The 27,243-nt window shown below is 39.9% G+C and overlaps 1 protein-coding gene across 1 annotated transcript in view; it reads left to right on the top strand.

The window, feature by feature from the left end:
* PLCL1 (phospholipase C like 1 (inactive)) overlaps nucleotides 1-27,243 on the top strand; it is a 293,723-nt gene that overhangs the window by 165,052 nt on the left and 101,428 nt on the right. Inside the window, exons 2-3 of the mRNA XM_075829722.1 lie at nucleotides 9,350-11,821; nucleotides 20,018-20,221. Coding sequence (XP_075685837.1) covers nucleotides 9,350-11,821; nucleotides 20,018-20,221 — 2,676 coding nt within the window. The remainder of the gene's footprint in view (nucleotides 1-9,349; nucleotides 11,822-20,017; nucleotides 20,222-27,243) is intronic.

Below are 27,243 nucleotides of genomic sequence, written 5' to 3'. Positions count from 1 at the left end.
CTTGGATTGAATCCTTCAATTCCACAACATTTGGACAGCGCTGGAGGATTTTATCCTCCTTTTTTTCTCCATTTATCTCGATCTACTGAGGGAGCCCTGACAGCCCCTGCACGGATTTACCAGCTGAAGTCCTTTGAGACCATACAGGCACTTCTGGGTGTTGTGCTCCTAGCACAACACCACAAGGTAAGCACAACCGCTTACCCCCGACCCTTTGTCACTTTAAACAAGAGATGATGCACGATGTGCGCCGGGTGTTTTTTGGTTTTTTCTCACCTTGTCTATAGATAACTATCCATATATGGACAGTGACATCAGGGGCTACTCCTGGAGTGGAACCCTCATCCAGACGCTCTGACCGGGGTTTCCGCTCCTAGAGGGAGCCCCTGGCGTCACTGTCCATAAATATAGTGACTACAGGGACTCCCTCCAGAATAGGAATCCCCGGCCAGAGTCTTGCCGATCCTCTGGCCTGAGACTCCGCTCCTGGCGCAGCCCCTGTCATCACTATCCATATATGGACAGTGACTTCAGGGGCCCCTCCTGGAGCGGAATCCCTGGCCACAGCATGGCTAATGCTCTGGCTGGGTATTTCTGTCCTAGAGGGAGGGCATTATACTGCATGGGGCAGCTATAGGGGCATTATACTGTATGGGGCAGCTGTGTGGGCATTAAACTGTATGGAGGCAGCTATGGGGCATTATACAGTATGGGGACAGCTATGGGGCCTTATACTGTATGAGGCGGCTATTGGAGCATTAAGCTATATGGGGGCATTATGCTGTATGAAGGCAGCTATGGGGCATTACACTGTATGGGGGCATCTGTGTGGGTATTATACTGTATGGGGATGTTATACTGTAAAAGGGTGTGTGTTGGCATTATACTGTATGTGGACATTATACTGTATGGGGCAGCTATTGGGGCATTATACTGTATGGAGGCATCTGTGTGGGTATTATACTGTATGGTGGTGTTATACTGCAAAGGGGTGTGTGTTGGCATTATATTGTATGTGGACATTATACTGTATGGGGCAGCTATTGGGGCATTATACTGTATGGAGGCATCTATGTGGGTATTATACTGTATGGGGGCATCTGTGGGCATTGTACTGTATGGGGGCAGCAATGGGGTCATTATTCTGTATGGAGGCAGCTATGGGGCATTATACTGTATGTGGAATTTTGTGTGGGTATTATACTGTATAGGGGCATCTGTGTGGGCATTATACCGTACGGGGGCAGCTATGGGACCATTACAATGTGTAGGGGTAGCTATTTGGCATTATACTGTGTGGGAGGCACTTTGGGGTATTATACTGTGTGGGGGAAGCTATAGGGTCATTATACTGTTTGGGGGGTTCTATGGGGAATTGTACTGTGGGGAGGCACTATCAGAGCATGATACAGTGTGGGCTAAAGCGGGTGTATATGGCTTAAATGGAAGTTGCCCCTCTTTGCGATACTTGAAAGTTGGGAGGTATGCATTCACTGCTGCAATATTTCTAAGTATTATCTAGAAAAGCTGTCTTCTCTAATAATGCTGCCGACGTCCGTGGTGCCATCCTTTCTAAGCAATAACTGCCTGTCTCACATATCACAGACAGAAAGCAACTTTCTTAGCCACAATGTATTAATTCCCAGCACAAAATACAATTGCAGTGAAGAGAAAATCCGTTTTTTTCTGTATCAGGGGACATCTGGTCAAGATTACTCAGGCTTTCCCACAAGTGGAAATGAACAGCTTGGGCCTGAAGAATTATGGGCTGCAACAAAAGTATTAATAGAATCATATCATTATGACGCTACCTTATGGACCCCAAGTAGTAAAAAATATTTTAACACTCCATTTCTTGGTGCATATATAAAAATATAAAAATACAAGTGGAAAACCATTTCCTGGACATTACCAATATACCCGTCCCTCATTGACTTTAGTTGCTATGGAAATAAAATGTAAAAAACACTTTTTCCGTCATGCATTTTCAAGTATGATAGCAACATGTCTACCGTGTAGGTATTCATGTCAAAGGAAACTGAGGTTTCTATATACAATACTCAAATAAATGAATGCCCCCTACAGGATTTTTTTTTATTTACTTGTAGTCAACATAATGTTGGTAACGTAAAATAATCTAGACTAAGCTTATTTTTCTGTACTCTTTAATTATAATAATTTAGGGCATACAGCAGGTTGTGATTGTTAAGTTTGTTATTACCTACGGGGCACCCCAAAAATTTAATGCAACATAGCAATGTTCATAAGTTGCACAATTAGAATGTCGCCTTTGTGGTCCTAGTATAAAAAGTCGAACATGTTATTTGTTTAAAAATTCAGTAATGGTTTTATCTGTTTAATGATCAAAGCTTATTGGATCCACATCTCTTTGCCAGTCTGTTTCCATTAGTCTTATAAAATATGTCACATCCGAATCAGGCTTTTGAAGTGCTTATCACATGGGATGAATACTATTTACATATAAATACAATATTTATTTCCATAGCATAATTATAAAGTGTACAAGTTCAATTTGGCTACGTTCACACCGAAATGCTAAAACAAAGTACAGTACAATGTAAGTGAATGAAGTTTCCAACAAACCCCAATCATTCACAGTCTTAAAATCTGTAGTGAATTCCTGACATGGTGTGGATTTTCATATCCCCAGCATGCCCTGTCTGTTGTAGAAATGCTGTTAGGCTCACAAAGAGTTTTTTGACGCGGCAGCCGCATTGGAAAACACAACAAAAAATGCCCATAAACGCCTCCCATTGATTTTGATGGGAAGAGGAGGCGTTTTTTTTCCCCGTGAGCGGAAAAATACGCTCGCGGGGAAAAAGGAGCGACATGCCCTATCTTCAGGCGTTTACGTCTCTGTCCGCCCATTGACATCAATGGGAGGCAGAGAGAGCGTTTTTGGCTGCATTTTTTGCCTGCGGCACTCAATGGCCGTGGGAGAAAAACGTCGCGAAAAACATGCCAAACGGCAGGCAGGCAGGTCAAAATCTGCCTCAAAATTCCTGCAAAAAACTCTGTATGAACAGGGCCTTCATTTGCACAGCAAATTTCATTCATTGCTATGCAAAGAGTGATATCCACTGTAACACGTACGGATTTCATTGCAGATTTTGTTGCTGATTTTTAGGACGGTCCCACGACATAATTTTTACGCTGTATGTGAACCCAGCCTTTCATTCCATGTATTAAAGAGCATTTCACCCCAAATAATCAACAGTAACGTTACTAAATTATTTTATCAAATTCTATTCAACTCTGACCAGTGATGTAGTGATACATTCCCTGATATAATATTACAAAATAATTAGGTATAATTGCTTTTCTAGACTCTAGAAATTTGGGTGGCAGTCACCATTCTAGAGCTTTTAGCGGTTTGACAGAAGATTAGAATTCAAGGACTGCAAGGAGTAAATACGGCAGTTATTGTTTGTAGATTTTGATATAAAGGTATCCAAGGTTTTTGAGCTATATAATCTGCTCAGATTTATTCTCTAAGACTGTCACTAACCATGAGAGCAAGCCCAAGCAAGCATTTTCCTTTTGAACCGGGCGGGAGATCAGGAAGCATTTACTCTCTAGGCAACAAAACCGGCCCTCCTATGGAGAAACTGTTATATACCATACAAGATTAAGTGATTAGTAATGTCTTGTACGTGATTTATTGGATCATATTTTTTCCATTTTCTGACTGTTCATAAAGAAGGTTCATTCTTAATATAGAGCTATATGAAGTCTATTAAAGGAGGCTGAGGGTAGCTCTTTAAAAGCTGCCGAGCATATTGGAAGAAATATAGGGGCTGTTATATGGGAAAATCATATGCCTTTTTGTGGTCCCCCAACTACCAGAGTGATTATTATGGGCTCCCATAGTAATCATTGCATAACACCTTTCGCTCCAACCCCTTCTCATTGCCAGTATACTTAGATATTTGTGACATTATGGGACATGTAGTCCACATACCACCATAATCACCACCACCATGTTTATGGAAGTATTGAACAAAACTTAGTCACATGACCAAACGTGTATGTCACGTATACTGCATCTAATGTCCATATCTACCCATAGAGGACTATTAACCTCCAATCAGCCCTAATAATAATTAAAAAAATTAAACATTTTTAAATGTGCTCATTCCACGTGGAGTGCCATGGTTTCACTAAAGAACTCTAAAAATACTTATTTTAATGTACTATATAACAATCTATATTTGTGTGACTTCCTCTAAAGGGCATATGGACATCATAGAGGGGGTTCCCCAGCTCAAGACCCCTTTCTATGAGGCAGAGCGATGAGCCACATTAGTGGCTGCTGCCCATCCATGTATTTTGTGGATGGCCATTCATTTAAATAGCAGTTATGTAATACTAATTTTGCATGGCTGGCCGCAACTTTCCCCTCTGATCGCCGGGGGTTTCATCTGATCACTGGATCGGCTTCATTGCAAAAAGGGTTTGTCTTTGTTAGACAACGCCTTTAAGGCGTATTCATGCATGAACAAAGTAAAAAGCTCTTGCAGGTCCTTATTTTCTTGTAAACTACTATCTGTTTCTTAAAATGTGGGGCGATACGCAAGTGTTAATCTACTATATACATAATGGTAAAGACTGCTGGATTTTAGTTTTTTTTTAGATGGCAATAATATAAGAATACAAGTGTACCCATAAAAAGCCCCCCAAGAAGTCTAAACCTGGGTGCCAAGGGCTAGTATACAAAATATGTTAAAGATGCAGTGGAGCTAAAAATAAAAAAAGCATGGTTTTGCCTTCGGCCCCTGGCAGTTGCCACTACCAGCAGTTTTTCTAGATGTACTACTATAAAAAAAAGTATTTTATTATGACAGATTCACTTTTGACATCACACAGCACAAGGACAAGTTTTCAGTAACCCGGATTTGAACTTTTCTATTTCATGGCTCAGTTGCGAGCAGTGATGTGGCCTAATATTTTCACACACCAGAAGAGAATGTGGATTTTTGTTGGGAATTCCAGGACACAAATAGGATTTAAGAAGAGCTAAATAATTTGTATCGTCGTGCTTATCCTTAGGCCTGCTACGCCACAGTTTAATGAGAAACATCCAGACCACCCGTTGATACACATTTATTTCTTCTGATCTGCCATCCTGAGAGAATTATTTTGGGAATGTAAATATGTTGGTGTTACAATTCTCACCAGAGAAGTAAATCCTTTGAGCCGCAATCAGTATGGCGCTGGCTAATTTGGGGTGCACAGTGTAATGAATCTTACCATTTTTCGACCCCTTAACCCCCGCAAAAAAGGTATGGACTTTATTGATTGGATTCACAGGTAGCGGTCCTAGAATAGTCACCGATTGATAGCAGGTGCACTGAAGGAAGCTGAAGTGTAGTCAGAAACTGATCTAAGAGTCGTCACCAGGATAGTGGTCAGGACAGAGGACGAGACGAGGATGTAGAATCAGGAGTAGAACAACAGGAAAAAGCCAAAGTAGCGAGTTGGGATCCACTGGCAGATTCCAAAAACAAGATCAGAGTCAGGATCAGCATCAAAGTCCGGAATAACACAAAACACAAGTATGTACCTTAATTCACATGCAAGGTATGTCATCCTGGATTCCTCTTTAAATAGGCTGCCAGGCCTGACGTCATCTATGGACGCCAGTTGCCACGGAGCAAGAGGCAATCACTGGAGTGAGCATACGTGAGTCAGGTGTTGTCAAGGCAACCTGACACGACCGGCAGGGAGGTAGGAAAGCCAGCGCCTCCAGCGGGGATCCGCTACTAGAACGAGGCGAGGTAGTTAGGTATTTCAAAGTCTGCATCTTGTACGGCAGCTCTTCTATTACCAGTTTGTTTTGATATATGTAATTTCTACATTTCTACCTCCCTTGTGTTATTGTCAGGCTGAGATACACAGTAAATTAAATTGTCATTGTTTTTCCTTTCTTTCATTGTCATCCGTAGACTGTAACACTTCTTATTGTTATCCATAGTTTCAGAGCTTATTTTTACCTTGACAGGTTGTTATACTTCATTTACAAAAACAAAGTAGCTTGAAAACATAAATTCCAAGTACAGATATTATCTCCGATTACCAATGCAACTTTCTCAGTGTATTTATTAGTCTTCAAAAAACTTCTGATTTGACTGTTATTGTATCTATTAATACAGCACAGAAATAATCTGCAGTTCTGTAAAGCAAATGCATTTACATTCATTCCTGTCCACATTGGGGATTACAATCCTTTTTCCCTTTATCAATCATGCACTGCACTAATACCAGGGGCGTAACTAGGAAAGACTGGGCCCCATAGCAAACTTTTGACTGGGACCCCCCTTCCCTGGGTGTCACACAACCCCCTCTGTAGGTAACGCCATGCAGAGTCCCCCCCTGTAGGTAACGCCATGCAGAGTCCCCCCCTATAGGTAACGCCATGCAGAGTCCCCCCTGTAGGTAACGCCATGCAGATTCCCCCCCTGTAGGTAACGCCATACGGAGTCCCCCCTGTAGGTAACGCCATACAGAGTCCCCCCCTGTAGGTAACGCCATACAGAGTCCCCCCCCTGTAGGTAACGCCATACAGAGTCCCCCCTGTAGGTAACGCCATGCAGATTCCTCCCTGTAGGTAATGCCATGCAGAGTCCCCCCCCCCTGTAGGTAACGCCATGCAGAGTCCCCCCCCTGTAGGTAACGCCATACAGAGTCCCCCCCTGTAGGTAACGCCATACAGAGTCCCCCCCCCTGTAGGTAACGCCATGCAGAGTCCCCCCCTGTAGGTAGCACCATGCAGATTCCCCCCTGTAGGTAACGCCATGCAGAGTCCCCCCCCTGTAGGTAACGCCATGCAGAGTCCCCCCCCCTGTAGGTAATGCCATGCAGAGTCCCCCCTGTAGGTAACGCCATGCAGAGTCCCCCCCTGTAGGTAACGCCATGCAGAGTCCCCCCTGTAGGTAACGCCATGCAGAGTCCCCCCCTGTAGGTAACAGTGGGCCTAGTATTTCAAGACAGTTGTGCCACTAAAAGTGATACCCCACTGCTCATTTGGTTGATGACCCCCATTCTTGAGATAGATTGGACATGCATCAGACGTTTATGGCATAATTTTCTGCAGTGGGAATCCCACTTTAAGTCGTCTATGTACCATTCTTCTAGATCTCTATAGCTTGTCCTGCTTCATACTTCATACTTTGTGACAAGTCAGTTTACTTTTTTGTGTGAAAACTCTGGGACACTTTTGTCTAGTTCAGCACCAATGCAAACTGTGCCAAAATAGAATCAATTGTCCAGATAAAAGCAAGCTGGAATCTTCTGTATTTCCGGATATGTGAGCTTTAAGAAAATGTACTGCTTCTCCATAGCCCAGTGGATTCAGTAATAACCGGCCATGTGCCTTCTAATTGGATGTTTTTTTTGGATTAGTGAAGTAGAAGAATTTTAGGCTCGGGAAGTGAACACCCAGGAGAATTTGTCTTCTAGCTTGGAATGAGAAAAACCTCTGAGTATAATTTGCTATGAGAAACTCCAACCCACTATTCATCACTGACATCCAGCATACGTTTCCTCAATAAGCATGCTGATCCATTCGTAATCTATTTTTATGCACTGAAGATAATACATTAACTAAAACACTGCATTTGTGTAGGAAAAACCTCCCAGGCAGCAAGATGCTAGAAAGGTTGTAACTAGTACCAAATATGAAGATAAGAAGTAGTCAGAGTTGGACAGATGATAGATATGATATAGGACCAGAGAAGCCACAATGTTCTTCAGGAGCCACATGCTGCTCACTGGCATAATTTGTGTGGCTCTTGTCTAAAGTCCCTTTTACACGGGCCAATGATTGGACACACTAGCTTCATATGAATGATCCTTCCCGATCATTGCCCTGTGTGAAGAGGGCAATGATCGGCCGATGAACAAGTAACCGCCGGTTCATTGGCTGATCGCACCTTTCATGCAGCGAAAAAAATATCGCTAGGAGGCAGCACACCTTGCACACGACTGTATTTTTCATCTGTAATTACGAACCGTAATTACGTACCCATTCATTTCTATTGGCCACGGACACCTTTCCGTATTTTTATGGAAACGCTGATGCTGCAGAATCAACTGTAGCCTCTGGTGCCGATGTGGCCGACACGATGCAGGACCTGGGGCAGGAAGTGAGTGACGTCACAGCGTGATCTCTCGAGAACACGCTGTGTGTCTGTGCACTGCCAGAAGCTGGGCGTTCTGAAGAGAAGTGGATGATACTTCTCGTCAGAACGCCCAGCTAGTAAAAGTAGTAAAAACACCCCGATGTACGCACATAATACACGCCCACTTGGAATTTAACTTTAAACACGCCCACTTGGACTTTTGCAAGCCTCATTTGCATAAATACAAAAATGGTCATAACTTGGCCAAAAATGCTAGTTTTTTAAAAATAAAAATGTTACTGTAATCTACATTGCAGCACCTATCTGCTGCAATAGCAGATAGGGGTTGCAAAATCTGGTGACAGAGCCTCTTTAAGGTTTTTTAGCATAGTCATATTAGCCATGTGCTCTCCTAGTAGCGACTAACTAATCTTTGGCCTGTTCTATATTAGTCTTTCTGTTGTGGAGGGAACAAGGCTGCCCAGCAGGTGGTTACTTTCTGACATTTTCCAACCCATACCATAACCTAGATCATAAAAATAAACCATTATAATAAGATATAAATAGTAGATGTGTTGCTCGCTGGATTTGTCTACACTGATGGATATACATAAATTTTGATGTATTCTGGCAGTAGAGGTGACGTGATACATAACTGCCAAAATTCCTCTTTTTCTGTTGGGGAAATGTCATCACTTATGAGTAACACTTCCATGAGTGTTTCCGAGCTACCTTTATAATAGTAGAAAGGGAAAGGTGGATGTGAGATGCTAACGTTTTGCAGATATGAATGGTATTAACCTTATCGCTGCTTCATCTTTATTAATAGTTGTAAAAACAGATGGGTGTTTATTGTGCTACAAATTCAGTTTTTACAAGAATTATAGAATCAGAACAGAAACCCAAGTTATTAGAAACAGGTCTCCAGCCTTACTGTGTTCTCCACAGATCACACCTTTTAATTATCTGATAAAAATGTAATAAATGTTCCACATAATTTACTGCAACTGACGTAAATGAAAGTGTTTGGCTGCCAGCCACAGTCATTAAATGAAATCTCTGCTCTTCAAGTAAAACTGTCTCTGATGAATTGCTTTTTAGTTTTTTTTTCTTTTTAAATAATGCATGGGGGTACTGTGACAATATTATTTTAACAACTCCCCTGTAACATATTTGGATTTTTATACAATTTGTTTTTGTTTCTGTAGGACCCTGCAAACCAAAAAACTGGTAGGAAGAAAACGGTGTCCTTCAGCAGCATGCCATCAGAGAAGAAGATAAGCAGTGCCAGTGATTGCATAAGTTTCATGCAAGGGGGTTGTGAACTGAAGAAAGTGCGTCCAAACTCTCGTATCTACAGTCGTTTTTTCACACTTGACACTGATTTGCAGGCTTTACGTTGGGAGCCTTCTAAAAAAGACCCTGAAAAGGCCAAGTTGGACATGTCTGCCATTAAGGAAATTCGGCTTGGCAAGAACACAGAAACATTCAGGAACAATGGACTGGCAGATCAAATTTGTGAGGACAGTGCATTTTCAATAATTCATGGAGAAAATTACGAGTCTTTGGATCTGGTAGCTAATTCAGCTGATGTGGCCAATATCTGGGTCTCCGGTCTAAGATACTTAGTCTCCCATAGTAAACAACCACTGGACTTGGTTGAAGGTGGGCAGAACACACCTAGATTCATCTGGTTAAAATCCATCTTTGATGCGGCAGATATAGATGGTAATGGCATTGTGTTAGAAGATACAGCAGTTGAACTGATCAAACATCTGTCTCCTGCTATCAAAGAAACTAAGGTTAGGTTAAAGTTTAAAGAAATCCAAAAGAGCAAAGAAAAACTTACCACGAGAGTGACCAAAGAAGAATTCTGTGAAGCATTTAGTGAACTATGTACAAGACCTGAGGTGTATTTTCTACTTGTACAAATTTCCAAAAATAAAGAGTACCTTGATGCAAATGATCTACTATTGTTCTTAGAGTCCGAGCAAGGGATGACTCAGGTGAAAGAAGAAATGTGCTTGGACATCATAAAAAACTATGAGCTTACTCAGGAAGGATGTTTGAAGGGTTTTCTTACCATTGATGGTTTTACAAAGTATCTTTTGTCCCAGGAATGTGATATTTTTGATCCTATCCACAAAAAGGTTAGCCAGGACATGACACAACCATTGTCACACTATTATATCAACTCCTCCCACAACACATACTTAATTGAAGACCAGTTTAGGGGTCCAGCAGACATAAATGGGTATGTGAGGGCACTAAAAATGGCTTGCAGAAGCATTGAGCTTGATGTCAGTGATGGGCCCGATAATGAGCCAATCATTTGCAACCGAAATAGCATGACCTCACCGTTAGCCTTCCGTAATGTTGTCGAAGTAATTAACAAATATGCCTTCATCTCCTCTGAGTATCCTCTTATTCTTTGCATTGGCAACCACTGCTCTATACAACAGCAAAAGGTAATGGTGCAACATATAAAGAAGATCTTTGGGAGTAAACTCTACACAGAAATGCCTTTGCCAGCAGAGTCCTACCTTCCCTCTCCTGAAAAACTTAAGAAAAAGATTATTGTAAAAGGTAAAAAGCTACCTTCAGATTTTAACCTGTTAGAGGGAGAGGTTACTGATGAAGATGAGGAGGCTGAAATGTCTCGTAGAATGTCTGAAGATTACTTTGGGGAGCAAAGATTGATCAAGCTTTGTAGAGAACTATCAGATTTAGTATCAATTTGTAAATCAGTTCAGTACAAAGATTTTGACGTCACCATGAAAAACCAAAGTTATGGTGAAATATGCTCTTTTAGTGAGAGCCAAGCTAGTCGGATTGCTAATGAGTATCCGGAAGACTTTGTGAACTACAATAAAAAGTTTTTATCAAGGGTGTATCCAAGTCCAATGAGGATAGACTCAAGTAATATGAACCCACAAGATTTTTGGAATTGTGGTTGTCAGATTGTAGCTATGAATTTTCAAACTCCAGGTCCAATGATGGATCTCAACATTGGCTGGTTCCTTCAAAATGGTGGTTGTGGGTATGTCCTTCGACCATCCATCATGCGAGATGAAGTATCTTATTTCAGTGCAAACACTAAAGGTGTTGTGCCTGGTGTTTCCCCTCAGGTTCTTCACATCAAAATCATCAGCGGACAGAATTTTCCTAAACCAAAAGGAGCCTGTGCAAAAGGGGATGTGATTGACCCATATGTGTGTATTGAAATTCATGGCATCCCTGCTGATTGTGCAGAGCAAAGGACTAAGACAGTGCAGCAAAATGGGGACAACCCAATTTTTGATGAGAGCTTTGAGTTTCAGGTAAACCTCCCAGAGTTAGCGATGGTGCGTTTTATGGTTCTTGATGATGACTATATTGGGGATGAATTTATCGGTCAGTATACTTTACCCATTGAGTATTTACAGCCTGGATATAGACATGTGCCACTGCGATCTTTTGTTGGAGACACTATGGAGCATGCTAAACTGTTTGTTCACATTGCAATCACCAACAGAGCAGGAGGAGGAAAGGCTCAAAAACGTGGATTATCTGCAAGAATAGGAAAAAAAGCCAGGGAGTACACAATGCTAAGAAACACTGGCCTCAAAGTTGTAGATGACATCTTTAAACTTGCGGTACATCCTCTGAGGGAAGCCACCGATGTCAGGGAAAACATGCAGGTAAGGAACACTTATGGTTCTTATACTCTTATCCTCCTCTTGCCTTTAAACTTACCTTGTGTTTCCTTACTTTGACTTTCCCAAGATTTGTCCTCTAGTCTGAGTCCTTTAAGTGTTTTTTGGCACATTCGTCAACAAAGTATTGGAAGGGATTCGATAACCAATCCATAGTCATCGCTCTAAATCCAAACTTATAATGAAGGTCATTTTTTGTTTTTTTTTTACAAAAACTTAGCATAAACTCTCCACACAGTGGTGTTTTTGTATCAGTTTGTTTTATATACTGACAGATCCCATTCATTTCTATAGAACCTAAAAGTAATTGATAGAAAAAATTTAAGCAAAACCTACAGTGTGGACAGGGCTATGCTGTATCTTTGCATCCTATAATTATAACAGGATCAAAAATAGAGAAGCAGCAGGATATAATTTTATGCATTCATTTCCAATCTGTTCTGATGAGTTTAAAGATTATCTGTCACCATATCCTTTTTCTGTATGTTAGGACCAATTTAATTGAATACCCCATGAGAGTATATTGTAGAAGGAATAAGGCAATACTTTTAATCCCTGAAGAAAAATGTTTAAAAATGTTTGTAGTATAATTCTCAACTGTAATTCTGGACAATAGAGCAGCCATACAAAAAACATTGGGAGACTAGAGAAGTAGTACTTTATGTTCATGAAGAGCAGACTTAAAAGAGTTGTCCACTACCGGACAACTGATGACCTATCCAGGTGGATAGGTCATCAGTTGTCCGGTAGTGGATAACCCCCTTAAATCCCCTTGGTGAATTTCTTGATTCAGCAGTTTTAGGCCACACAGTTTTGATGTAGTTTTGGGCTTTGCTTTTTTATTTTTAACCAAGCAGAGGAGTAGACACAAAAGAAAGGAGATGCATCAGTCTTTTCTTTATACCTCTTCTTCCTTTTGGATCCACTTCTGGTTTTGGAAAAGAACTAATCCAAAAATGGATTAGTTTTTATTTTTGTGGGAGATAGAGGGACCAAAAAACAGCAATTCTGATGTTTTTAATTTTTTATTTTTTACGGCGTTCACCCCGCGGACTAAATAATGATATATTGTAATGGTTCAGACTTTTACGGATGCGTCGATACCAGTTATGTTAGCTTTTTATTTTTTTACATTGTGTTTGAGGGAAAATGGGAAAAGGGAGTTTTTTTAACTTTAAATTTTTCAATTTTTTTTTATTTGTTAAAAAAACTTTATTTTACTGTTTGCTACTTTTTTTAGTTTTGGGCTTTGCTTTTTTATTTTTAACCAAGCAGAGGAGTAGACACAAAAGAAAGGAGATGCATCAGTCTTTTCTTTATACCTCTTCTTCCTTTTGGATCCACTTCTGGTTTTGGAAAAGAACTAATCCAAAAACTGCGCCAAAAACTGCATCAAAACTGTGTGTGTGATCCTGCCCTCAATTTGGTTTTAAATAAATTCTTCATTTTAAATGGGACCCACTTAGGACTACATTGAGAATCACCAATGTTCATGTAGTATCCCTTACTGTGTGAGAGGTTCAAATGCACAGTACCTGTCACTCTAATTAAATTAAATCTATTACCTCCTAAACTCCCACTAAACTACAGTAATCCGTAAAATAGCTTTTCTTTTAAAGATACTTTTTTGGAATCTGCAATTTTTTTTTTCTGCTCATCTGCATTCCCCCACTTTAAGGCCTCATGCACACGACCGTATTTTTTCCCTCCATATACGGGTCCTTTGCCACACGTTTTTAACCCATATTTACGGACCCGTGCGAGTAAATACGGGTTAGTTGTCACCCGTATTCCACCCGTATTTACGGACCCGTTTTCTCTTCTTCTCTTTATTCAAAAATTCAATTCAGGCATGAGCCAGCAGACAGGGGAATCCCCCGACGTCGCCTAGCAATGCTCCCGTAATTACGGGTGCACACATGTAGCCACCCTTAATTACGGGAGCCCCATAGACTTCTATCGGCCTGCCTGTGCCGTAATTACGGCCTGAAATAGGACATGTTCTATATTTTTCAACGGCCCGGGCACCTTCCCGTAAGCAAACAGGAAGGTACCCGTGGCCAATAGAAGTCTGTTGGCCCGTAATTACGGGCCGTAATTACGACCCGTAATTACGGGCGTTTTTATAGTCGTGTGCAAGATGGTGATGCCGGGGCCTCACCACCAGTATTTGAAAGTCTATGCCAAAATTAAAAATGTTGCTCTAATTTGACTCCCACAATAACCACGTTACTAAAACAAAAGATTAGTACAGACGGAGAAAGCCCGGTGCAGCTTATGATCACTCCTGTCCAAACTACTGTGCCTTACTACAGGGTGTCTGACAGTTTGAGAGGCACTGCTCTAAAATTAATGGCAGTTCTGTCAATACAATTACCATGAATATACTTGTTGTTATTAGTAGTTGAAAATATATTCTTCACTTTTTTTTTAAACAGTCTATTACTTTATTTTATCCAAAACAGAGCAATACTTGATTCATTACAAAACATTTTTAGAATAGTATAATTATTGTTGCAACCTATATAATTTACCCAATTTTCAGTTATTTTTTAAGCCAACCCCCCCCCCCCACCTTGTCTGGAAATTAAAAAATAAAACAAAAAATAATTTAAAAAATTAAAAAATAAATAAATAACATGGTTGCCATTTAGATTTGAAATAACTACTTCTAGCCTCCTGAGCAAAATAAACCTTTTCATAAAGTATTGTCTTGTAAATCTGCTTCTTCCATATGAGAAAAAGTGGTGGGTTACCAGATATCAATTTTTTAAGTATTTCTAAACGTGTCAAGAACAGTAATTGAAGAGTTGGTATTACCTATATTTTATTTTATATTGTATCAATTTCAGTGGAGTCACCCAGCAAAATAAAACTTTCATCATAATCTCAAAAGGTGTGATCCCTTTAACATATATTAATACCTGATACCAATATCGGTGTAACTTTGGGCATCTCCGAAGTAAGAGAATCAAATCTGCTCCCAAAGAGCCACACTTTGGAGAGCTATCAATGGATCTAAATCCCATCAATTTTTTAGGTGTATAATATTATCTATTAATTACCATATAGTGAGAAAATCTATGTGCCATATTATGTGAAACATAATCCAAATTACTGTGAATCGATTCCCATTGAGACTCATTAATTGAACCCAAATCCCTTATCCACTAATTTTTGTTCGTTAATTCCATATTACTTTTACATTCAAAATTTTTATATTTGTAGCATAGTGAAATTAACTATTTATAGTGAAGTTTATTTAATAACATATCCCCAACGGGAAATGGTTTAATTCTAAATTTGTGTTTATTTTTGGTGAGATTCCATGCGTGACATAATTGCAGATAAAATATCCAACAATTTTTTTGGGGTTATCCAAATCCATCTGGAGATCCTGGAAGGACCTCAGGTTACCGTTATCAAATAAATGGGATAATTGCGGTATCCCGTATCTAACCCAAAATTGTGAGTCCTTTACTTAAAAAATTCATATAAATGAAGATTATTCAGAAGAGGTGTAAATTCTAGATCTCCACCATAAGAAAGGATACTTTTGGTCTCTCGCCAGACGTTAACATATAATTTTAACAAAGGGTCAGAGAAATATTGGGGACTATTCAAAGCCCCTAGCTCTAATATTTGAAAAACACTCCAATCCTTACCAGCCCCCCTCTTAACCCCTTCCCTCCGCAGCCATTTTTCGTATTTTCACATTTGTTTTTTCCTCCCAATATTACAAAAGCCATAACTTTTTTATTTTTCCATCAATATTGCCGTATGAGGGCTTGTTTTTTGCGGGATGAGTTGTAGATTTTCACAGCACCATTTTTTGTACCATATAATGTAGTGAGAAATGAGTAAAAAATTATGAGTGGGGTGGAATAGGAAAAAAACAGCGACTCAATAGTTTGGGTGGTTTTGTTTTTACAGCGTTCACCGTATGGTAAAAATGGCATGTTAACTTTATTCTGCGGGTCAATACGATTACAGAGATACCAAATTTATATAGTTTTCTTTGTTTTACTACTTTTAGAAGAAAAAAACTGATTGTTAAAAATAAAATTTGAGTTTTGTCGCCATATTCTGAGAGCCATAACGTTTTTATTTTTCCATCGATTTAGAAGTATGAGGGCTTATTTTTTGCGGAGCGAGCCGTAGTTTATATTGGTGTACATGAGACTTTTTGATTTTTGTGGGAGATGAAGGGACCAAAAAACAGCAATTCTGATGTTTTTAATTTTTTATTTTTTACGGCGTTCACCATGCGGACTAAATAATTATATATTGTAATAGTTCAGACTTTTACGGATGCGTCGATACCAGTTATGTTAGCTTTTTATTTTTTTACATTGTGCTTTTGGGAAAATGGGAAAAGGGGGGTTTTAATTAAAAAAAAAAAATGTATTTGTTAAAACTTTTTTTTACTGTTTTTTACTTGTCCAACCTAGGGGACTTTAACCAGCGATCGTCAGATCGCTTGCACGATATACTGCAATACTAATATATTGCAGTATATCGTGATTCAGACAGTCTCCGGCAGGGCTTCATAGGAGTACAAAGATGGCGGACCTGGGGGACTTCAATCAGGCCCCCAGGCTGTCATGCCAACCAACGGCACCCCCCGATCTCACTGCGGGGGGGCTGTTGGGACGTTACAGGGGGTCGCACTCCTGTTTTTAGTCATTTAAATGCCACGATCACTTTTGACCGCGGCATGTAACGGGTTAAACAAGCGGGATCGCGCTTGAACGGGATCCCACTCGTTACCCGTAAGCGTCGGCTATAACACACGGCCGTCACACTCACTCTATGGAGCAGGCTCAGCCCTGAGCTCGCTCCATATTCCCCCCGGATATATATGGCGGATGTCGGGAAGGGGTTAAGCAATATCATTTTGTTGACAGCCAAGTGCTTCCAATACAAAAGCTGTTGCAATTGAGATGCCCAAAAATATTTTGAGAAATCCAGGAGTGCAAAACCCCCCTCCTGAACTGGTCGACAAAGTCTACTATATGTAATACGGGGCCGCTTGCCTCTCCAAATAAGTTCCTGAATAATTGCTTGGAGAGTTATAAGAATAGTTCTAGATATCCATAATGTCACATTACCAAAAGTGTAAAGTACCAACGGTAAAATTACCATTTTATTTAGTGCTATTCGTGACGCATATTGGGGTAATATCTTATTCCAGATTCTAACCATGTGTCGTAAAGTAACAAATAATGGAAGAATATTTTGTGGCACATAATCTGTTATTATCCTCGAGATTCTAATGCCCAAGTATTGAATAGAGTCTACCATCTGAAGCCTTTTGTCCCCTTAATACATACTTGGAGTCAAAAGTCATCAATGATGATTTATCCCAATTGATTGTAACTCCTTCATACTCGCCAAAGGTCTCATATACTTCAATGACATGAACAGTATCAGATGTATCTCTAAGGAATAATAACATGTCATCAGCATATAAGGATATTTTTTCCTCAGCATCGCCCATCAAAAAGCCTTTTATCCGACTATCTTTTCTTATATTAACAGCCAAGACCTCGATAATCAGGAGAAACAGCAATAGAGAAAGGTGGCACCCCTGTCTAGTGACTCGAGACAATAAAAAAAGGGAGAAAAACCTCCACCCATACCTATCCTTGCTTTAGGATTGGAATATACAATTTTTACCCATTTCACCAAATTATCCCCAATGGCAAATGACCGAAGTACCTCTTATAAAAAGTCCCATTCCACCGTATCAAACGCTTTACAAGCATCTAGAGACAATAATGCACCCTTTGGAAAATGTATACCGCCATATTGGATATTAGTGAAGGCCCTCCTAAGATTACAGGTGATTGATTTACCAGGAAGGAAACGAGTCTGGTCCGGACTCACCAATAGAGGAATAACTGTCATAAGGCGATTAGCCAACGCTTTAGTTAAGATATTCTTCACTTTAATTCATTGTAATTCTCTTCAAGTGTATGATACATGTTACTCCATTTTCCCCAATTGAATAGTAATTTCTCATTTATATAAGCTTTTTAATGCCTGTAATTATATCAGCAACACATTGAAATATGATTCTGCCAATGCTAAATCAGAATTATATAGCATCCATAGAAATGTAATAATACTGGTATTATTTAAGGGTATATCCCACCATGATATTTATGGGATATATAATAAATTTCGGATAGATGCAGGTCCCAGCTATGGATATGCCATAAATTTCTAAGGTGGGATTCTGGGAATATCCCTTTAATAATAATATTCTGGATGCTGAGACAATCACGCTGCCCCTGCAGTAATTTAACCAATCCCTGCCTCGGTTCACTATGGTAATGGATCTAATCTAAACACAGATTTTATTAAGATTTTCTATTTAAAAAAAAATCAATGTTACTTTTTGGGTAAAGCAGGGCTGGACAAACTCTTTGAGAACATGGAAATAGATTTTTTTCTATCTTACTTTTTGGGTTATTCTCTATTGATGACTTATTGATGGGCTACTAAAGAAGTCACATGGCCTCCTTGAATAGCTCAATAATATAAGGTATCTATAACAAGGTCATTTGTTTGCTCTAACTTTCTCTTACTAGCTAGGGATTGCTCCTTTTTGTAGAAAGGACGATAATTTTACAAAAAAGTATATTAAGCAATTAAATGTGCATGTCTAAGCCAAAAGGACATGTTTTTTCACATTTAAAGAGGCTCTGTCACCACATTATAAGTGGCCTATCTTGTATATGATGTGATCGACACTATAATGTAGATTACAGCAGTGTTTTTTATTTAGAAAAACTATCATTTTTGACGGAGTTATGACCTATATTAGCTTTATGCTAATGAGTTTCTCAATGGACAACTGGGCGTGTTTTACTATATGACCAAGTGGGCGTTGTACAGATGAGTGTATGACGCTGACCAATCAGCGTCATACACTTCTCTCCATTCATTTACACTGCAGATAGCGATATAGCTATATCACTATATTGAGTCACAAACACACACTATAACGCTACTCATGTGTCATGAGAATGAATATACTTTACCTCCAGCCAGGACGAGATGTGTATTCATTCTCCTGACCACTTCTGTAGCGTCTCTGTGATTTTCTGTAGCGTCTCTGTGATTTATAGCACAGCACAGCGAGATCTCGCTGTGAATGGCAGCTTACAGTGTAATCTCGCGAGACTAAACCTGCTATGCTGTAACTCACAGAGATGCTACAGAAGTGGTCAGGAGAATGAATACACATCACGTCCTGGCTGGAGGTAATGTATATTCATTGTCATGACATGAGTAGCGTTATAGTGTGTTTATGTGACTGCATATAGCGATATAGCTATATCGCTATCTGCAGTGTAAATGAATGGAGAGAAGTGTATGATGCTGATTGGTCAGCGTCATACACTCCTCTGTACAACGACGACTTGGTCATATAGTAAAACACGCCCAGTTGTCCATTGAGAAACTCATTAGCATAAAGCTAATGTAGGTCATAACTCAGTCAAAAATGATAGTTTTTCTAAATAAAAAACACTGCTGTAATCTACATTACAGTGCCGATCACATCATGTACAAGATAGGTCTGCAGTGCTAGTTAAGCTTTGCTGCTCCTTCACAGTATTTCCTTCTACAGTGATGCTCTCGGCTATCCGCTTTGCAGGAAACTACAGCGCGCCCCATTTACTTGTGGCTGAGTTTCCTGCACAACGAGTAGACAGGAGCGCCACAGTGAAGGAAATAAGCCGATGAGACCCCTGTGATTGAGAGTCTCAAAGGTCGGACAACCACCAATCATAATGCCATGGTATATTCTACGGATTATCCATAACATTATAAGTTGGGAATACACAGGTAAATACCCAGGTAAATATGAGAATCTACAGTTGTTAAGGCTTCGTTCACATCTGCGTCATGGCTCCGTTCCGACGTCCCATCTAAGCTTTCCGTCAGAACGAAGCCCTAACTGACACAAACGGTAACCACAGGTTTCCGATACCATGACCATTGATTTCAATGGTGACGGATCCGGTGCCAATGGTTTCCGTTTGTCCCCGTTGTGCAAGGGTTCCATCATTTTGATGAAACGTCTGACGAAGATGTGACCGAAGCCTAAGTAGTATGTGCGGTTTATTTTTGTTCTAGTGTTGATTATGTTTTCCATTTGCTCTTCACTAGAATGCACTGGTGTCCCTAAAGGAACTCTGTGGACTTCCGACCAGCTCCAGCCTCAAACAGTGCATGCTGTCTCTCGCGTCACGTCTTGTGAATAGTGACAGCACACCTTCCGTGAACCTCATCATGAAAGACAGTTACCCTTATTTGGAATCATTGGGAACAACACCGGATGTTCAGAAAAAAATGCTCAATGCCTATGAAATGGTTGGTACTGACTTATATTATATTTAATACCGTTTATTTTCATTTGCATTTCACACTGACATTTTACAACCGTTATGAAGTTATGTAGAGTTGATGTTTATCACATACACATGGACATGTATACGCACACCAGAGACATTTATTCTGTTGGCTGAACCGATAATCATGGAAGTGGAAGAACTGATGATAATCAGTAACATTACTGCGGCACGGTTCCTTGTTTCTACTGATATACTGGGTTTTTATCAGGGGGAATCTAGAGTTTCAGTTGCCTGAGGTAAAATGTAAAATTCCCCCCTCCAATCAAATAAAACTAAAAAGAAAATTCAAAAGCATACACAGAAGTTGCTCCAAGTGCAGCAGATTTTCACAGAGTTTTTTGCAGGAGGAAAATTCCTCCTGCAAAAGCTGCTCCAGTAGGTTTTTGCACAGTGGTTTGACAAAAACTCGTCAAAACACTCGTCGAGGGTTTTTTTTCCTCTTTCTGACTCATTGAAATGGGGTTTTGGAGGAGGAAACCGCCTCAAGATGGGTCATGTTGCTTCTTTTTACCACGACGAGTTTTTTTTACTCGTGGAAAAAAAACTCGTCTGCCTCCCATTGAAATCAATGGGAGGCATTTTCGGTCGGTTTTTGAGGAGTTTTTTGGTGTGGTTTCTGCCCCAAAAAACTCGTCAAAAAACTCAGTGTGAACAGGGCTTTCACTTCAGCTTTCAGCTTCACAGATCAGATTTCACCACTTCATATGTATAGGGGTCACATTCTTAATCAAGAAGGGGGATATTTGCTTATATTCATATACAGTGCATTACGAACGTATTCACCCCCTTTGTGTTTTTTCTGTTTTGTTGCATTACAACCGTGAATTAAAATAGATTTTTGGGTGGTTTGTACCATTTTATTCACACATGTCTACCACTTTGAAATTACAAACTATTTTTTTTACTTTGAAACAAACAATAATTAAGACAAAAAACCGAGAACTTTACTGTCATAAGTATTCACCCCCTGAAAGTCAATACTTTGTGGAACCACCTTTTGCTGCAATTACAGATACAAGTCTCTTGGGGTTCGTCTTTATTAGCTTAGCACATCTAGACACTGGGATGTTTGGCCATTCTTCCAGGCAAAACTGCCCCAACACCTACAAGTTAGATGGTTGTGATGGTGTACAGCAGTCTTCCAGTCATGCCACAGATTCTCATTTGGATTGAGGTCTGGGCTTTGACTCGGCCATTCCAAGACATTTACATGTTCCACTTAAACCACTCCATTGCAGCTTTAGCAGTATGGTTATGGTCATTGTCCTGCTGGATTGTGAACCTCCGTCCCAGTCTCTAATCTCAGACTGAAGCAGGTTTTCCCTCAGGAATTGCCCTATATTTACTGCCATCCATCTTTCTTTCAATCCTGACCAGTTTTTCAGTCCCCGACGATGAAAAACATCCCCCAGCATGATGCTGCCACCACCACGCTTCACTGTGGGAATGCTGTTTTCGGGGTGATGGGAAGTGTTGGGTTTGTGTCACACATAGAGTTTCCCATAATGGCCAAAAGGTAACATTTAAACATGCTGTTTGGCAAACTCATAACGTGTTTTTTTGGAATGTTTTTCTTTGGGGATTGGCTTTTCTCTGGCCACTCTTCCATAAAGCCCCACTATGTGGAGTGTACAGCTTATAGTGGTCGTATATACAGATACTTCCACCTCCTGAGTGGATCTTTGGAGCTCCTTCAGTGTTATCGTTGGTGTCTTTGTGGAATTTATGGTTAATGCCCTCCTTGCCCAGTTTGTTTTGGTGGGTGGCGTTCTCTTGTCGGATGTGTAATTGTGTCATATTCTTCCCATTTTGTTATAATGGATTTAATTGTTCTCCATGGTATGTTTTAAGTTTGGGATATTTTTTTATAACCCAACCCTGATCTATACTTCTCCACAATTTTGTCTCTGACCTCTTTGGAGAGCTCCTTGGTCTTCATCTTGCTTAGTAGTGTTGTAGACTCAGTGGCCTTTCAGACCAGGTGTATTTATACTGACATCATGTGACCGATCATGGGACACTTTGATTGCACACAGGGGGACTTTATTCTACTAATTATGTGACTTCTGAAGTTAATTGGTTTGACCCGACCTTATTTGGGGGTTCATGGCAAAGGGGGTGAAAAGATATGCAGTCACAGCTATTCAGTTTTTGTTTTTTTTATTAATGGCATGTCTAATATATAAAATCAAATACAAAAAACAGGTTGTAATACAACACAACAGGAAAAATAAAGGAATTCATACTTTTGCAAGGCATTGTCTATGCTTATTGAAGCGCAGTTACATTAGCCACTCATCCAAAACCTATAATATTGCCATGCCAGCAGTAGTGTCATACAGCTGCCAGTAATAAAGTCATGACCACATAGTAGTGCCATACATTCCCCAAATAATAATGCTATACCTTGCCAATATAATACTGCCATACAGCGACCACATAATAGTGTCCACATACCGTGTCCAAAGAACAGTGCTGGCCTCAGTTCACATACAGTGTAAAATGATGCCGTGGACAAATACGTGATGTGAAAATCCAGCCTTAAAGAGCTCAAAAATAATACAGCCATACTGTGTACCATATCAAAATAAAACTGCTATACAGCACTTACAAAACTGGCATGTAGTGTCCAAATAATAGGGCTATACAGCACCCAAACAATACTGCCAATCAATGTTTGGCATTGATCATTGTAGATGGTTTCCTTACTGTCAGTCATGCTCTCTTTTATGCACTTGCTGTTTCGGTCAGGACCTTTATTAAACACAGACATTCACAAATGAATGCAATTGTGTGCTTGCTCAATTAGGCTGGGACTACTTGGCGACTTTGGCCATGACACAGGTTTCATGGCCAAAAATCGCTGTGTTATTGCAGTGTCGCGCTGACTGCATTGCAGTAATGAAAGTGAACGTGACTTGGATTTCTTGCATCTTTTGTGTTGCGACAACTTGTTGGAATCAACACAGCCACATTTTCTTTAAAATCGCTGTGTTGCCCTAGCCGTGGGAACTCACTCTCCCTCGGACACATGCACACTCATGCTCAACTGATCAGACTAACACATACTCAGGCATTCACTCACATGCAAATGTCCACATGTTTTGGCATCCACGCAGGCACTAGGATTTTAAAACTGATGGCCTATCCCTAGATCGATGGGGGTTCAGCTGTCGGCACCCCCGACAGTCAGGTGCTTGAAGGGAGCGCGGCGCTCGTATGAGCACTACAGCCTCTGCAGTCTTTACATTGGTTTCATTCCTGTTCATACTTTTGTAGTCACTGTGCAAGGTATGGCAGCACTCTCGCATTGACTTAAAAGTACTAACAGGAATTAAACCGATGTAAACAATAAGGAGGCTGCAGCTCTTATATGAGTGCCGCGGCCCCTTCAAACAGCTGATCCACAGGAACCCGAGAGTCTCTTCACTATCGTTCTAATATTTGTTGCCTATCCTAAGGATTGGCCATAAATTTTAATATCCCGGATAACCCTTTTAAATAAACCAAGCAGCAATCTGCTCTGTGCGATCATATAGGCGGCAATTTTTTTCCTTTGTATGGGGGGAGTGGGTGGGGTGCAGGTCTAAATTCTTATGAATATTGGTTCATTCCATAAAATGGTTTTATTACCTGTTCGTAGTGTCTTTGTTCTCTTATAAACTTTATAACAAAATAAAAAAATACCCCATATACTTCTTAAAGATTTGAAAGAAGTCATGAATTGTATTTTCATATTTTTATATTCATTTACAAGCAATTATTTCAGTAACTTGGGTAATAGTTACCGATTTAGCTGCAAGATTAGTATCTGTAAGTGACGCCATTGTGATCTTTCTAATATTTAGCAAAATTTTTCATGGAGTTCTGAAACACAGCAACTGAAAATGAATAAGAAGAACATTGTTTAAGATTTCTAATATGAAAAACAAAAATCACAACTTTTTTAAAATAAAATAATTTTTAAAAAGTTGACTTTTTCAAATACAATACATTTGTAAAACACTGGTAGTACTGAATTACATTACTGATCTTATGTTCCAGCATATACTATAGCCCAGAACTACATTCAGATTTCTACTGACTCCAAAACCGTGAACAAACAGGGACTGCTGAGAAAAACAAACAGCAGGATACAGAATACTGATCTGAATGAAGATAGGCTATACACATGCTGTAACTCGGGATCGATACAGCAAAACAAAGTATTTGTCAAATTACTCACTTCATGTGGATATAAACTATAAAACTGTGTTTAAAGAAAAAAAGGAGATTTTAGGTGATTCTGAAAACATGTGAAAATGGCACCATTTAGTCAATGTGCCGCAGAATTTATTGTCTGTGTTTTAATGAGCTTCTTAAAAAATTCTGCGCTTCTGATCATTTTATATACTTCTCACATTGATCTTCAAAGAAAAGTATGTGATATTAAGGTCACTGACAAAAAAGAGTAACACAAGCTGAAAATTGTAAGGCATATTCTGCAGTTGCTCCATTCGGCCCCCTTTACATCACGTTACTGCTACTGTGTATGCCGGGAATGCTTCCGACATACACAATAAACATGTCCATATGGCTCCATTAGCTCGATGGATGCCAAAAGAGTGTCCTTTTGGCCTCTGCCAGGCTGGTATGGCACAGTATACCTCTTTTATTAAGGATGGAATAGCGCAGTTAACTACACTATTCCATCTTGAAGGATCCCGCAAAGAAACGGATATTGTTCGGTATAAATTTTTTTTAACATGGGAGCCTATGGATGACAGATGCCACTGTATGACATCCATTACAGGTATACGTTAAACGTATACGTTGGGTAGCTCCTGACATCACTGTCCATATGTGGACAGTGATATCAGGAGCTTTCCAATGCTGGAGTCCCTGGGTAGAGCATCGGAAGCGCTCTGCCCGCATACTTTGGCCTTGGGAATGCCCCTGACGTTAATGTCTATATATTGACAGTGATGGAAGAAGCGTCTCCAGGGCTGGACTCCCCGGCAGAACATCAGGTAGTGCCCTGCCCAAGAAGGCTGTTCGGGCGAGGTATTCCACTATTCCTATACAGTGGGATAAATTGCAGTCCTCCATTGGAGGTATACGTTGGGAGTCTTCCCAACGTATACATCCAATGTCAGGCAATAACAAGATGTGACGGAGGGCTTACCGAACAACTCAAAATAATCAATGCATTTCTGTTTTGAGTAAACAAAACTCTTTTGACAATTACTGAGTACATTCAGGTTCCTTGCTGTGTAATTATTCAGAGTCTCTCAAATAGTTGCAATGATTTTTCCCTGATCATCCAAACAATTTTCAGTTTTTTCTATCAGAACATTTATTTAATAACTTTTTTTTCCATTGCTTGTACAGCGCCAACATATTCTGCTGCTCTGTTCAGGAATTGTAATTGCTCACATCATTTTTGAAGCTAAATACACATTTGTCAATTTTGTATTGTTATCATAAGAATGTTCTGACCATAGTAAAAATGATTATGCTGTAACAGCTAAATTGCTCTGCAGAAGAAATCGACATGCGTTTTTAGTAAATACTTGCATTTCCACTAAAATTTTATTTCTGGGGCATCTTTTCTTACAACTCTACATTGTACCTTTCCTCTGTTATTCCTCCTCCAAATGTATGAATAAATTGATAACAAGATGTTATCATTCTCCTTGTCAATGAGGCATGTCCCTGCACTCCCTGACTGTCCAATCAGTTCTTACAGTGTTAGGCCCCATGCACACAACCGTAATAATCGTCCGTAATTGTGGATCGTAATCCGGGCCGTAGAAGTCTACCACAAAAGATAGGACATGTCCGTTTTTTTGCGGGCCGTGCTCCCATTCTTTGTATGGGAGCATGGGCCAAAAATGTGAGTGGCTGTACGTGGCCGCCAGCGGCTGGCCTGTTCCCGTAATCGCGGACTATGTTTACGGGCACGGCCATGTTCATGGAGCCTTAGACTGTGCAGGGACACACTATCAACAAGAGGGAAGGTAACATAGAGTTGTCAATTTATTTATACATTTCCAGAAGGAATAAAAGAGTAACAGGACAATGTAGAGCTTTAAAAAAAAAAAAAAAGGTGCCGGAGACCTGACAGGTCCTCTTTAATTATCGTGATACACTTCCAACATGGCCAATACATTTTCCATCTAGTATGATTAACTATAGGTAAAAGATAATGTATTCAAAGTTTATCCAAACAGTAAAAGTAATTGTTTTGTTAAATTTAGGAAATTATGAAATCCTGCTGTACCATTTTCGAGTATATACAGTTGTTTTATGTCATTATAATATATTTAGTAGTAACACATAGAAAATAACATATATGTACACCTTTGTAAGCAAAAATTTTTTTATTTTTTTTAAATGAAATGAATGTATGTTGTGTTTTTAATCAACTTTTAAATTCAGATTTATTTAAAAAAAATCTTTTTAGGATACAGCTTCTTCTATGTATCCTGTATACATAGAAGCTGTGTCATTCAGCTGAACTGACGGCTTGGCTGAAAGCAAGTCCTGCGTGTATCTGACACACAGGATCCATCTAATATCGATAACATCTAAGTTTGTAACAGGCAGGAACCTCTGTCAACTGAGCCGTCGGTTTAGCTGTACTAACGGAATCAGCTGAGAGAGAACGATACGGCTCTGATGTATACAGGATTAATACACAGTGGAGAAACATTATTATGGCCACCTCCTACTTTCAATCGAAAAAAGGAACTGCAGCATGCTTGATAAAGACCCATTCATGGGTTGAAACGTTGCAAGTGGTTTTATGCTTGGTGAATAAATCAAATACACTTCTTTGGATTATCTTGAGTGCTGCAGTTCCTTTCTTCGATTGCATATTGATTGTCTCCCTGGGACCTGGGATACTTTACTGCGTGCACCACCCATGTTTGGGGAGTTAACCTTTCACACTGAAGAATTTTTTGTGGCTGTGCTGCTGTTTTCCTGAATATCACCTCC

The sequence above is a fragment of the Rhinoderma darwinii genome, chromosome 6, assembly GCF_050947455.1.
Source record: "Rhinoderma darwinii isolate aRhiDar2 chromosome 6, aRhiDar2.hap1, whole genome shotgun sequence".
Taxonomy (NCBI): domain Eukaryota; kingdom Metazoa; phylum Chordata; class Amphibia; order Anura; family Rhinodermatidae; genus Rhinoderma; species Rhinoderma darwinii.
This window is presented reverse-complemented; position numbering and strand designations above follow the sequence as displayed.